General features: G+C 53.1%; 2 protein-coding genes across 5 annotated transcripts in view; one reads left to right on the top strand and one right to left on the bottom strand.

The window, feature by feature from the left end:
• The window catches only part of FAM222B (family with sequence similarity 222 member B), a 60,422-nt gene extending 54,376 nt beyond the window's left edge, over window positions 1-6,046 (top strand). For 3 of the 4 annotated variants that reach the window (XM_080924380.1, XM_080924381.1, XM_080924382.1), the window contains one exon: window positions 2,487-6,046. In XM_080924380.1, coding sequence (XP_080780506.1) covers window positions 2,487-4,093 — 1,607 coding nt within the window. In that variant the 3' untranslated portion in view covers window positions 4,094-6,046. The remainder of the gene's footprint in view (window positions 1-2,486) is intronic. The other variant, XM_080924383.1, reaches the window with a different exon arrangement.
• A 2,410-nt stretch (window positions 6,047-8,456) lies between these two features.
• On the bottom strand, window positions 8,457-14,002 carry TRAF4 (TNF receptor associated factor 4). The gene is made up of 7 exons (XM_080923406.1): window positions 13,829-14,002; window positions 10,974-11,025; window positions 10,290-10,394; window positions 10,059-10,220; window positions 9,806-9,967; window positions 9,559-9,714; window positions 8,457-9,317 (listed from the first exon to the last, which is right to left on the bottom strand). Exons 1-7 carry the CDS (start codon window positions 13,969-13,971, stop codon window positions 8,685-8,687), a joined length of 1,413 nt encoding a protein of 470 aa, XP_080779532.1. The 5' UTR covers window positions 13,972-14,002; the 3' UTR covers window positions 8,457-8,684.
• Window positions 14,003-14,606: the final 604 nt, after the last annotated feature.

Here is a 14,606-nt window from a genome sequence, read left to right on the forward strand (position 1 = left end):
CTGTTTTGTTTTTGCTGACTCCACCAGTGAAGCTCAGACTGCCTAATGAGGCACTACACATTTTCCTAAAGACAGGTTTTTTACTCTCCCAGATGCAAAAAGTACTCAAAAATCTACATCTTTATTTTTAAAAAATTATTAAAAAACAAAAGAAAAACCAGCTTATTCATGAGAAGGATCAGCAGTTAAGAGCACTGGCTGCTCTTCCAGAGGACCTGGGTTCAATTCCCAACACACAGTAGTCCATGTTCCAATTCAGGGAATTGAGCGCCCTCTTCTGGCCTCCAGAGGCACTTACAGACATGGTGGCAAAACATTCTATTTGTTTGGTTTTGTTTGTTCTGTTTTAAGATCAATCCCTATGTAGTCCTGGCTGGCAACTTTCTCTGTAGACCAGGCTGGCCTCAAACTCAAAGTAATTCACCTGCCTCTGCTCCCTGAGTGATGGGATTAAAAGCATGCACCACTACTGGCCAAAATGATATTAAACAGGTTTTTGTTTTGTTTGCTTTGTTTTTACATTTAGAAATAAAACAAAATTCTTGAAACCTTGTAGTGAATCACACACTCTAAATAATATGACTTAGGATGGTGTGTGCCTATGCCCACTGTAAATGTGCCCTGGGAGAACTTGCCTTTGAAAAGCTGTTCTTATGCTAAGCTCCTTCTTATCTGGGTACCTCTTTCCCTCTCCAACCCATATTCTTAAAGTCGATTATAATTTTCTTTAATAAGCCTGATAACAAACTCACTTATCCTGAAATCCTCTTCTGTGGTGAAACCAGGAATTCCAGGTTTGCATGAGTAAAGATTTGTAAAGAGAGGGAATTAATTCTCCGGGCCACTGTCTTTGACGTCGTAGAGCCCTGCCTCTTTCCCTGCTGCTGCTAACATTGGCAATAGCCAAGTATATGATTTGGGTGGCTCTTAAAGTTATGTTTTTTAGAGGGTTTCTGGGAACCCTTTTTTTCTAAATGAGTTGGTGGTTGATGTAAAGATAAATTGAACGGTGTTTTAGGCTGATAAGATGAAAACGTAGCCGGATGCATCCCCAGCTCTGATCTGCTTTTTGAGCACGGGCTCACACACTTGTTTCTCCCAGACTTGAACTTTGTCTTTTCCTGCTTCAGAGAACAGCAATTTTCCCCAAGCTCTTCTAACATGCTCCCCTAAGCCTGCTTCTGCTGCAGTTGATGCCCAGTGACATGACTCTGAATGGAGTCTCCTTTGAGCCAAGGCCAACCAAAGCTACCAGCTGGGCCCTCAACAGTCGAGCCCTTGGTCTTTCCTGGCTCCTTTCTGCCAAGGGAGGAAGCAGAGAGGGAGTCAGCTGAGCCCAGGCTCTGTGCCAAGCCATTTTCCTCTGCTTTGAGCAGTGTGTATACTTACTCATTCAGCAAGTGTTTATTAAGTTCTTCTTGTGTGTGCTCAGGGTAGACCCCTTCTCTGAGAGAGGGAAACAGCAGAGATCCCTTGTAGGAGGGAGCCTGGCACCATTAAAGAGCTCTTGTTATGGAAAATTTTTCTTTTTGATTGGAAACCCAGCATCCGCTGGAGGCCCCTGATGAGAGGCATCCCGGAGATGAGAACAAGGAGACTTAACATTAATGCAGCACACTGAGTGGGTATTCCTGCAGCCTCCAAAGGAAGGCACATCTTTCCTTCTCCTTATTGGAAAGTGACAGTTGCTATGGACCAGATACACATTGTGTTTGGCACCTAGGACTTAGAGATGGTCTGAATCTTCTTCTCAGTCCCTCCCTGCTGTCCTCCACACAGGGAAATAAATAAAGCCTTTTGGTCTTCAACCAGTCAGGCCCCCAGTAAACTGTAAACAGACGTGAACTTGTGAGTGGGAGAGCTGGCAGCTTCCTCCTTCTCTCCTGAGAAAGCATCTTGTTCTCTGTGCCAGATGGGCCTGTCTATCCATGGCCATGGTACCCCAGCTGCCTCGGTTGCTACTGCAGACTGAAGCGTGGGGACTAAAAATGTCCCCCTTTACCAGTGTCCTGAATGACTGAGAAGGACACTGACAGGCAGCTCTGCTTAAAGCTTTTAACTCCCTTCACCCTCCTGGCGGGTAGGAACTTGGAGCCTCATGCTGAAGAACTTGGTGATGTCCGTGAGAACTGGCTACACTCTAGATTTCCAAGCTAGAGACTTGGAAAGCTGCTTTTCCACCCTGATCCGTAGAGACTCTCAAACAGGTGTCCAGCGGGCCTGCCTCCTGCAGTAGTAGTGAGGGTCACTGAGGTAGCCTGTCCCGCAGTCCCAGGCCTGGCCTAGTGTGTGTACCCAGTGAGTGTCAGCTGTGCTTGTGACTGTGGGGACTGTGGCTTTATCTATAGATAATAGCCTCCTCCCCCTTATGGCTTTAACAGGGGATCCTAGAAAGGCTGGCTGGCTTGGCACTGATGAGCCTCCCTCCTCTCTGCTCTCCTTCCCTCTCTCTCTCTTTCTCTCTTTCTCTCTCTTTCTCTCTCTAGGGGACACTACACAGAAAATGAGAACTGCTCACTATCCCACCCCAGCCGAATTGGACGCGTATGCTAAGAAGGTCGCAAACAACCCACTGACTATAAAAATCTTCCCCAACAGTGTGAAGGTTCCCCAGCGGAAACACGTTCGTCGTACTGTGAACGGCCTCGACACATCAGCCCAGCGCTACAGCCCCTACCCGACTCAGGCTGCCACCAAGGCAGGCCTGCTTGCCATTGTCAAAGTGCCAGCCAAAAGCATACTCAAGGACTTTGACGGCACCCGAGCTCGGTTACTCCCTGAGGCCATCATGAATCCCCCAGTGGCACCCTATGCTACTGTGGCACCCAGCACTTTAGCCCACCCACAGGCCCAGGCTCTGGCCCGCCAGCAGGCCCTGCAGCATGCACAGACCCTGGCCCATGCCCCTCCCCAGACACTGCAACACCCTCAGGGTATACCACCACCACAGGCACTGTCTCACCCTCAGAGCCTCCAGCAGCCTCAGGGCCTGGGCCACCCTCAGCCGATGGCTCAAACCCAGGGCTTAGTCCACCCTCAGGCCCTGACTCACCAGGGTCTCCAGCACCCCCCTAATCCCTTGCTGCATGGAGGCCGGAAGATGCCAGACTCAGATGCACCCCCGAATGTGACCGTGTCTACCTCAACTATCCCCCTCTCAATGGCGGCCACCCTGCAACACAGCCAGCCCCCGGACCTGAGCAGCATCGTGCACCAGATCAACCAGTTTTGCCAGACGAGGGCAGGCATCAGCACTACCTCAGTGTGTGAGGGCCAGATCGCCAACCCCAGCCCTATCAGTCGCAGCCTGCTCATCAATGCAAGCACCCGGGTGTCGACCCACAGCATCCCCACACCAATGCCTTCATGTGTGGTCAATCCCATGGAGCACACCCATGCGGCCACAGCCGCACTGCCTGCTGCAGGTCCTGTCAACCTGCCCACAGGCATCTCTCGAGCCCCTACTGGCTACCCTAGCGACCTCAAGCCAGTTACCTGGAACCAGCACCAGCTGGCCCACCTACAACAGATGTGCAGCGAGGCCGGTGGGACACCAGCCCCTGGCCTGACAGGCAAACATACAGCAGGACGTGAGTTGGCAGGGCCTGGTTTTGTGGGCAAGGCCCCTGCCTACCCACAGGAACTCTGCCTGGCACAGTCCTTCCATCTGAAGCCACCCCTGGAGAAACCGACCCCATCCCCACCAGTCAACGGCCTACCAGCCCCACTGGCCTACCCCAATGGTCACTACTTCCAACCCCTGTGGAACAACATTCTACCAACTCCCAATAGCGACAGCTCGGGGTCTCAGGACCTCGCCATGCCGTTCCATGGTGGGCAGCCCACAGGTGCCCCCCTCGACTGTGGGGCAGCTCCTGGGGCCCACTACCGAGCAGGGACTGGGGGTGGTCCAGTGGCAAGCCAGAACAGCTTGATGCAAACGGTGGATTACCTGAGTGGGGATTTCCAGCAGGCCTGCTTCCGAGAACAGAGCCTGGTCATGTTGAGCAAGGCCCACCGAGCTCCTGGCACCCGAGCCCCTGACCCCACAGATAGTCGAAGTCTTCATATTCAGCACCCAGGGTATAGATAGGGAGCCATGATGCTCTCCTCAGGCAACATCACACATTGCCCTTCTAGGTTTAGTCTTCTTTTAAGTAACTGGATAGTTTCAAAGCTTCAGTGCTCCAGTGTGATCATCCTGAGATGTCTAAGGAAGGGAACTTGGCCGGGTGCATTTGGGGGCAGAAAAGGTCCTTTATCCTTCCCTTAAGCAACTCTTGGTTTTCTGTTAGAACCTAACCCTGTCCTCAGCACCTGCCTGTCAGGCAATCTCCATCCTGGCCACTTCTGACTCTTGCTGTCTTTTGCTGAACTTCTCTTTCTTTTGGGACTGAGTTCTGACTGAGGGGAGTGGCCGTAGGCCCTTAGGTTAGGCTTCTCAGTCTGGGACTAAGAAACCAGACTCTCTGAGTGCTCTGGAAGCTAATTCCTTATTCCCCCAAAGATGTCACATTAGAATAAATACAATCCCCCATCTCTCTCAGCTGCTCCCTCCCCTCAAGGCTTGGTGTTTCATTTCTGTTGCTCCCAAGCCACTACCCTTGTCCTCGCCAAAGCCTTGCAACTCAGAGAAAACCATTGCGTTGGCATCTTGGTTCTTGACTCTCCTTCCAGAGAAATGCAGTGGCCATCTGGCATTCCCAGGGCCTCCTGTCACCGTTGCCTCTCTCCAAACTCAACTACTGTCCTCATCCCTGCCTCCCCTCCCTCTTAAGAAAAACAAAACAAAAACTACCTTACTTGAAGAATTAGTTGTAGGTAAAGGATGATCACATTAGAGTTTGGAATTAAAAACACCAAAAAAAGTGTGAAAAAAAAAGGTTTAAAAATGCATTTGGTTCTCTACACTGGCTAAGAATTGTTGGTCCACACTGTAAGTTTTGATGCTGTGTTTCTGTATGAATGAGTGGGTTTGAGGAGCATTGTGTATGAGTGCCCCACAGTACAGTCACCCTCAAAGTTTTTCAGCCCTTCAGTTTAATGAAGAACAAAAGGAAAACACAAAGCCTTAAGTCCTTTTGATTTCTCCTCCTCCACCAAATGCGTGTGGTTCTGACCGCTGCAGAGGGGCTGACATTGGGAAAGGCCCCTCTTGGCCCTCACCCATTCAAGAGCATCTTCCACCTGTACCAGGACCAATGTGTCTCATTCCCAAACGGCAATTAGTTGTCTCGAAATTCAACACTTCTCTGTAACGTTAGACCATTTTGTTGTAGATTTTTGCACCTGTCTTCTGTTGCACAGTTGGGCTTTGAAGGTAATAGTAATAAGCCTTTTCTTTCCTCGCCTATGGGGAATGTGCGCTGACAACTGAAGGTCTGGGGTTTATTCTCACTGTTCCTTAGCCAGAAATTCTGTAGCGATCTGAAGCAATGTGACTGAAGACCAGTTTTTAAATTATGTGTTGGCAAGCTGCCTTATATTTAAAAGAAGGAAAAAAAAAAAAAAAAAGGAAAAATGCCTGAGTGTGTTATGCCAAATGATAGCAACATGAAGTCCTAATTTATTGTTTCCTTGCTGTCTGAACACTGGTATTACTGTCCTGTCCCCAAGCCCCTCAACTTCCTGTGCAATGCCTCCTCCAAGGTGTTGGCCACCTCACCCAGCCCTTCCCCCTCCCCCGCCACTTATTTAAAGAGCTCCACTCACTCCTTTGACCTCCAACCTGGCATTGAAACCCCAAATTCTCCCTGATAGGGGACTACCACTGTAGGAAACTGGACCAAACACCAACTTGGGGGCTCTCACACCTCACCCCCACCTCTAGTCTGCATGGGAAACGTACTGTGACTCCCTTACCTTACAAATGACTGCCCCCAACTTTGGTGTAAGATGTTTCTTAGTTCAACCTGATTGTCCCCTACCCCAGCCAAGCCCCAACCAGCAATAAGGGTCCAAACCAGGGCCTCATATCTACATTCCTTGCCTCCAAAATCCCATGCCACCCCAAAGGAAAACCTGGACTCCCCAACTCTCCACACACTGTAGCATCCGGTTTCCATCTTGTCACCTTACCTGTGGTGGTTTATGGGCATGGTGGATTCCTTTTTTTTTTTTTTTAAGATTATTATAAAGCAGTAAAACAAAACAAAAAACCTCTTTTTTGACCTTGTCCTACTCGTTTAATGTGAATGAATGCTTGAGGCGTTTAGGGGTTTTTTGGGGGAACAATTTGTATGTTTCACTTAGTAAAATGAATTTCTTTGGTGGTGGCGTTATCCTGCTCACCCTCAAACACTCCCCAGTTTATTGTCAGATTGGGGCTGACTATAGGGTTATGTGCAGTTCTGTCAAGCCCTGGTTAGGACCCAGCTGGAAATTGGTACCTCAGTGGAGGCCCAAAGGGTCCTGCCTTTGACTACAAGAGCCATCAGTCCTAAGTAGTTTTGTTTTGCCATTAAGCCCCAACAAATATAAACTTCCCTCCCACCTATAGCAGGGGAGCTACTTATGACAGAGGTAGCATGTGCTGCCTCCCTCTCCTAAGTGGAACATGAGAATTCTTTGATGGGAAAGGGGTAGGGAGGGTCAGGGAAAGCCAGTCAGATGTTCAGCTACTCGGCAGGTGGGAAGAAACTTGGGATTCAAAGCCTCCTTCACTTGCTCATGCCCTTTCAAGTGTTCTGCCTTTCTCTCGTGCCCAAGCAGGCACTCTGCATGTGTAGCCTTCAGTGTGCCCAACGTCAGACCCCAGCTGTCTGCAGTATTGCTGGACAGAGCTGAGTACTCGGTCCACTCCATGCTCTGGTGTGCCCTGAACTCTACAGTGCGGACTACAGCTGGAATGAAGGACGGGCCCAGGCCACAGGGCCAGCAAAGTGTCAACTGCAAGGTGTTACACCTTTCAGTCATGAGGCCTCATCAGCAGAGAACACACCAGCTTTGGGGCTCCAGAAATCCTCTTTAACAGTTTGACCCATTTCCTGCCAACACCCAAGGCTTTCTGTGTGCCTTTCCAGGTGTATCTACCATATTATATGGTATAGCAGGAAATCATTTTGGCTCTCAGCTAATTTCTCATGGTCCCCTCGATGAGGATAGTGAAAAAAATACCAGGCTAGTGAGAGCTAAGCAACCCTCAGCTGACCTTTTCACTTACATGCTTGCCAGTGCTGGGCCATAAGAGAAAGACACTTCATTAACTCCTGTCATGATCACATTCCAAGACCAGTTGTTGAATTCATTTTACCACTAACAAGTGTAGTTAACCCCACAAAGCTAAGAATCTTGCTGAAAGCAAGCCCAAATTTATTGCCAAAATTAGTGGGAGCTATGTGCCTACTAGTGAAGAATTCAGAGTTTGAGCATGTAGTCAAGTCTGGCGTGCACAGGGGTGGGGGCGGGGCAACAGAAATCCAGGCCCTGCCCCAAACTAACTGAAGGAGTAAATTTCTTAGTTGACTGGTGAAATGTATGCAGTCAGAGGCAACCATTCAGAATTGCACAAAAAGCGAATGAAGTTACAGGTGAGAATATTTTAAGTGCTTTGTACATCTCGAAGGCCCCTTTTACTCCTGGAGTACAGACTAACATTCAGTCAGTCCTTAATCTGTCAGGCACATGCAGCCTCATCAACCCCTCACGAAGGCCCGTTTACTCCGATGGGGAAAAGCTACTTCATTTGACTCAGCCACAAAACCTCAGGCTGTAAAGATGGCAATGGCAGTGCACGCCTTAACACCCAGGCTGCTGCAGTCAAGGGAAGATCTTTAGAGCTCACTGGCCATCTAGTCTTGTGGAATCAGTCAACTCCAGGATTTTTGATCTGTCTCAAAAAGGTGGGGTGTAACTGGGGAGGACACCTGATGTTGATCTTTGGCCTACACACATATATGCACATGGTAATTACTGATACAGACAGACTTGCCCAAGCAGAGCACTTGTCTTTGGTGAGGTATGGACTGGAGAAGCCAGCTTAAGTGGTTCCTGCACCTGTCTATTGAACCACTAGAGGGCAGGTGATACTCCCATTCAAAGTTTCCTGCAATTCCCATATCATCCACCAGAGAGGTACAGCTGCAAGCAGAGCAGCTCACCCCCTCCTGTAGGGCCCAGCCTCCCAGAGCCCTAGCCTACTGGGAGGAGACAGGCTGGAATCAAGTTAATAAATACAATTCAGGATTTATTAAAAATCAGAGTTCCCTGCTGTGCCCTCCTAGCACTAGAGAAATAAATAACCAGAGAGGGCACCACTGGGTAAATGGAAAGAGAAGTTAATCTCAAGGCAGATTCTTATAACTACCCCTCCCTTTGCCAATACCTCCCACCCCCACTATGGCTCTTGGGACATAGCACCTGAGCAGGCACCTCAGTCCAGGTAGAATGTGGCTGGCACCAAGGCATGTCTGCCCTGCCCAGGAGGGGAGACAGGCCCTGGGATCACGTTTCCAGCCCTTGATAACCCCGAGACCTGCTCCCCCCAGGGGCCAGGGCTGAAGCACCAATTGGAGGCACCTGAGGGGTAGGGTGGTGGTGGTGGTGGTGGTGGTAGGGAGAGTGGCTAGCAACCTAGGCAAAAAAAAAAAAAAACTGAAAGGAGGTCCGGCCCCCAATCCAGTTTCAGCCAGTGCCTGAGATCCTGTTCCCCCTCCCTTTCCACTTGAAGCCAAAAAGCTCTACTCTCAGCTGAGGATCTTCCGGGGCAGTTCAACAGAGGCACGGATGAAAACCGCATCATCCCGTACATAATTTCGCTTTCGGATGTCCTGGTGGGAAATGAATTTGGGGTAGCCAAAGCCCAGAGAACTCTCATCCAGGGAGCCTCGCCAAGTGCCGGGTTTCTGGAAGTTCTTCCAGTTTGGATCCGGGTGGAAGGTCTCCGTGACATGCTGTGGCTTAGCCAAACCTGGGTCACTCTGATCCAGCAAGGAGAAGGTGACCCGGCGTGCAAAGGGCCACTCAAGGAGATTGTCAAAGGCGCCTGGCAACACACGGATGTAGATGGAGAGGTGTGTGCCCTCCCCACTGCCATTGCCATTAAGGAATGCAGACACCTGCAGCTTGTAACCGTACTTATGTGTATAGAAGGCTGGGCTGAAGCACTCCAGGTTAGGCTTGGCCTTGGCCTCTTGTAGACGACGCCCATAGCTGCCGATCTTCCAGATGAGCACTCCATCACTGCCTATGGATAGCTCTTCCAGCTCTCTGCGCAGCTCCTGCAGCTCCTGCCGCTGCCGGCTCACCAGAGCACACATCATAGCCAGGTGTGGCTTTACACTCTCCTCCACGTGACGTCCCATTGCCATCTTAGGGCACTGTTGGCAAAACCCAGGGCCATGGGAGAAGGAAAAAGTTACCAAAAGAGGAAGGTCCAAGGGAGAGGAGAAGCAGGTAGGGCAGCAGGCACCCAGTTCCACAGAACAGGACGATGACAGAGGGTTCTGGGAACAAGCAGGAGTTGATTAGCAGGACCCATCAAGGCCTTAACTGTGCCAGCAAACTGATGCTCTGTCTAGGGCCTCAAGGGCTAAAGGGGATGAGAAAGAAGCATCTCACCCTGTGCTTGCAGCCAGACTCTTTGAAAGGGCAGAGCACGAAGGCAGTGCTGCAGCTATCCTTCAGATGGGTGGGCAGGTCCTCCCGAGCCACAGTGCCCACTCCACATTGGTTGGGGCAGGGAACAGGCAGGCGTGGACACTGGTACTGGTGGCTCTAGGACCAGAGACAGAAGCAGAGCGGTCAGTAATATACCCTGATTCCCTGGTACCCAGTCTCACAGCCTACAGGTCAGCAAGGGCCTCACCTGGATGGTGTCATAAACAAACTCCTTGGTACAGTAGGCACAGGGCTGGGTGCGCTTGGGGCATTCAGAAGTGGCATGCTGGGCCAACAGTCGCCTCATCATGCGGGCACCACACTTGTTCTCACAGTACACACTCTCTTGGGGGCACACGCCCTCGTGACTCTGAAATTGCCACAGGGAATAAGTTAGGGATGGGATGCCTGGGCTCCCAGGGACCTCACCTTCCCTCCATGATCAGCCTGGACCCATCTACCTCGTAGGCCTCCCCACTGAAGTCACAGCCACAAAATTCACACTTGAGGCGGCGCTTAGGGCAGTCGTGCTGCAGGTGGGCAGGCAGGTCGCGCCGGCTCAGCTTGGCCGGGCAGCGATTCGGGCAGGGGACTACATTGAAGCTGCAAGTGTTCAAATGGCCCTGATGGGACAGACGACAATCAGTATCTGCCAAGTCTGGGTTAGTCCTAGCTCCCCACCAGAGCCTCACCTGCAGATGACGAAGTGGCCCGCTCCAGCGGCAGCCCTCCTCGCTGTGGATGCAGCGAATCGCCAAGCCTAACACCTGGACCTCCAGCTCCGGGTCCGGGTAGATCTGTGGGCAGAGGAAGGTGAAGTCAGCAACGACCGGAGCCTGCTGTAGCTGCTATTCACCCCAGCTTTCAACTGAGCTGACTGTGCCTATAAGCCAGTAATAGCTAATAGGCAAAGACCTCTCAGACTACGTCTCTGTGCCCTAGGATGAAGGAGATAACAGATAGTACCTACTGTCTATTAGAACCTAGAGCCCTTAACATGGCTGTGTAGGAACATGCTCCCTTCAGGGAAGCAGGCTATCAGCCAGCTCAGTCGCAAGGTAACCCCCCTTTTGCTTACTTCCTCTTAGTGGAGGGGTCCTGGACCCTAGCCACAGGAAAAGGAGGGAGCACTTCTTATAGGCACAGAGCAGCTCTGTGCACCCCTACAGGCTGGGCATTGTGCCCGCCCCCCCAGGGCAAACACAGCCTTCGTTTGCAAACTGGCCTGGTGGCAAAGAACAGGCTACCTTTGTGGGGGCACAAGATCATGAGGCTTGGGGTTGACACTGGCCCTGTGCCTATACTGGCTGGCAAAAGCTCCAGCCCCCAACAAGGGCAACAGCCCAGGTACAGACAACCTAGCAGTATGGACTCACCTTGGCATAATCCAGAGGAAGCTGGTCCTCAGGGCATTTGAAGACTCCTTCACTGAAAGGGAAGATGGTAGGGTCAAGACTCCTCAAACCCCTGGGCCTCACCCACTCAGTCAGGGTAGCTTCCCTCCCTTGCCTGCTGTTGCTGAGACAAGGGGACAAGCAGAAGTCAGAAGAGACCCACTTTCCAAGGGTATTAGACGACCCACAAATAGTATTCTAGGTCCAGTGCAGACAGACACAGCTGTCTTGGGCAACACTTTCCCAACAGGTGGCAGCTGGCATCCCTTCCCCCCAGGACAGCAGCTGGACTTGAAAGAAACAGGCAGCCTGCCACTCGCTTCCCCCAGAATGGTTTTCATTGGCTATTCAGAAAGCTGATGGGAGGGTATACAGGAATGGGCTTGGATTAAGTGCCAGGGTTACCCAGCCTCCATGACCGTGCCAGGCCTAGAACCAAGGCTAAGGTCATCTTGAGGCCACTTTATGCTATCCCTACTCCTTTTTGAGGGTGTGTCTCTTAAAGGAGTGGGAAGGAATAGCAAAGCCCCTGGCCCTGTGTTCCCTCCCATCCATCCCTCACATTCCCACCTGGCCTTCACCACTAGCCTCTGAGAAGGGTTAGAATGTCCCTATTCAGAAGATGGGGGTGGAGGCAAAAAACCAACCAGAGGCTCCCTAGTGAAGCTGCACCTGGTTATGTCTGTCTGTGGTAAGGCATGCTTTAACCACAAGCAAAACTCCTGAAACTTGGTGACCTAACACCTGCCAGCTGTCCTGTCCCCCTTCTTCCATCCCCACCCAGATATTAACACTCATGGAGCCGGGTGGCATGCTTCTTCCTGCCAGTATGCCTCAACTGACCCCAACAAGACCTGTCACACACAACTGCCATGGCCCAGGCAAGGCAAGGGCTCACCCAGCAAGGCTGAAAGCCCCCAGGCATGGCATTCCTGGCAGATCTGAGTCAGGTAGGCGGCAGGCAGACAGGCCTCAAGGCGGAAGCAGAAACTGCGGGACAGCCCTGTTGTCAAAGCACATTCCAGAGCCTGGGCAGTCCATATCCTAGTGCCCAGTTCATCCTAGCACTTCCCCTTGGTCTTACATTACTGGCCATGTCCAGATGCAAAAAACAACACAGGCTAGGCACTATAGAGGTATTCCTGCATCCATAGGACAAGCAACCTTCCAGGCTCAACCTGAGTAATAGCCAGCAGCAGAGTTGGGAAAGAAGAGGGGTGGGCCAAGGGGGAGGGGGTCCACTTGACTGCTTCTGGAATGTGCTGACCCAGTGGTTTTGAAGACAGCAAGGGGACTAAGGTAAGTCCCTAGGCTGCAGGCAGTGGCTAACCCTGCAGCTTGGGGCCCAACCAGGACAAAAGGTTTGGCCAAGGATATGGACAACCTAACTTGTAGGGTAGGGGTGATAGTGGGGGGCAGAGCCTACTCAGTCACCTCTTTCCTCCAGAAACCACTAAACACAACTTGATCATGGGGGAGGGGAGAAGGCAGAGGCAGCTTCTGGCTGAGCAGTGGAGGCCCAAGCCCAGGGGAGAAGACAGGATGGGGGGAGGGGGCCTTGGGAGAGGAAGAGGGGATTTCCGGGAGGAGGAGGGGCAGAAGCAGCCGCGAGGGGACTAAGGAGGTGAAGGAGGGAACAAGGCCTGACAGACCCCTTCTGGCTCCTTCCCCAAGGCAGTAAGGGTGGGTCAGCTGGAGGAGGGGGCTGGCTCAACTGGCCTCATCTGGAAACCAGAGGGGCAGGAAGGGAGCGGAGAAGACAATGGGCCCGTGTGTCTGTAGAGGAGTTAAGTGTGTACATTGCGGGGAGGAGGGAGAAGAGGAGGGAGGAGGGGAGGGGTACCACAGCAGCTTGAGCAGGAGCATATGTGAGAGCAGGAGCCCGCGGCTGCTATGAACAAAAAACAAAGGGCCTGCTGAGATTTCCGCCAGCCAGGAGCTTCAGAAGACAGTGAGGACGAAGCACTGAGGCAGAAGTCCCACACTGCTTTCCCTAGCAGTCCCCCTCGCAGGACCGCGGCGGGCCCAGCCTTCCCTGTGCTCTAGAGCACGACCTCCACGGGCGTCGGGGCTCCCCCATCTCCCCTCCAACACGCAGCATTCAGTGGCAGGAGACCGCCCAGGGTGCCCAGAAACGTGACCGATGCCTGAGGCGGCATGGGCATTCAGTACCAACCCGGGTCCAACCATCCATCGTACTCAAGACCCCAAGGGAGGTTTCCAACTTAGGAGGCGGGGAGGGCTGCAGGTCACAGTCCAACCTCTACTGCATGGCCACACGCAGCCCAGGCTGGATTGCCAGCTAAGACTTGAATCGTGTGACCCTGGGCAAATCGGAGCCTTTTTCTTTTCTTTTTTTGAATCTCTGTGAAATGGGAGAACAATAGCGGCCGCTCTCTCCACGGCAGAGAGAAAAAGGAGAGGTTGGACAGGTGAGAATTCCAGAGGCTTGAGTGCCGCCCGGGAGAGGGAGGCTTTGTCCTTCCCTTACCTAAAGGATTCAAAGTTCAAGACTGTGGCCGCTCGGGCTCTCAGGTGGGGGGGAAGGGCCAACCACGGGTCAGGAAGGGCGTCTTTCCCTTTGCCAGCGCGTAGGTAGGCAGTTTTTCCTACCTGGAGCTGGGCAGGTAGGACCCAAGACCCTACGCTAGGGTGCGTAAGGTCCTCCCCAGGGCCCTGACGTCACTGCCGCCCCCTTGACATCATGGTGTGCACTCCTGAGGTCACCGGGCGGCCTCGCAGACAAAGGCGCGACGTGTCTCCGGACCGAGCCCGTCCCCATGCACCGCCCTCACCCCCGGCACCGCCGGCCGAGGCCCACCGCCCCCAGGTCGCACCTGAGGAACTCCTGCAGGCAGGTGTCGCAGAAGCGGTGGCCGCAAGTAGACACCTGCACAGGCTCACGCATGGGTTTCCCGCACAGCGGGCACAGCAGCCGCCTCTTGGGCTTCTCCAGGAACTTGTAGTCGAAGCCGGGCATGGCGGGCGGGCGGCGGGCACGGGCCAGCGGGGCCGGGCACGCGGCGGCCCCACAGCCCGCGCCTCGCTCGGGCCGCGTTTCACGGCTGCGGGCGGCGCCGACTGGTGGCCGAGACCGGCCCGGGTCCGCAACCCCGCCCGCCGGAAGAGGGGGCGGAGCCGTGTCCCCATGGTCCTAAAGCCCGCCCGCGCGCCCCGCCCACTCCACAACCATTTAGAATGCCTTCGCACTCCGGACTCTGCCCTGGCCTCGAAAGTTAAATCAGGCTTCTCTTTCCCGCTGGAACTGCAAGCATGGCTGAGACTTTTCCAGAAGCGGGTTCCCTTGCGTTATGATGGTGCCTATCAGGTCGCACCACAAAGACTTGACTCCTTAGAGGCCGCCTTAAGGTCTCCTGCGCCACGCACCGCTCAGGGACCCGTGGCCCTAGCTTCCAGGTGCTAGGCAGCGAAGCCTGGCAACAGGATCCCAGTAAACCCGGCTGGAGCAAGGAAACTGGGCTGGGCACTGGGCCAGCGGAACCTCGGCCCCAGCTTCTGGCTGCGCCCACATTCCTCCTGGCCGCTGCCCTGCAACCACAGTCGGGCCCAACCCAGTCTTGGGGTGTCTAGCGGCCACTTCCACCCACCCCTGAA

The sequence above is a fragment of the Micromys minutus genome (genome assembly GCF_963924665.1).
Source record: "Micromys minutus genome assembly, chromosome: 10".
In the NCBI taxonomy this organism is placed as follows: Eukaryota; Metazoa; Chordata; class Mammalia; order Rodentia; family Muridae; genus Micromys; species Micromys minutus.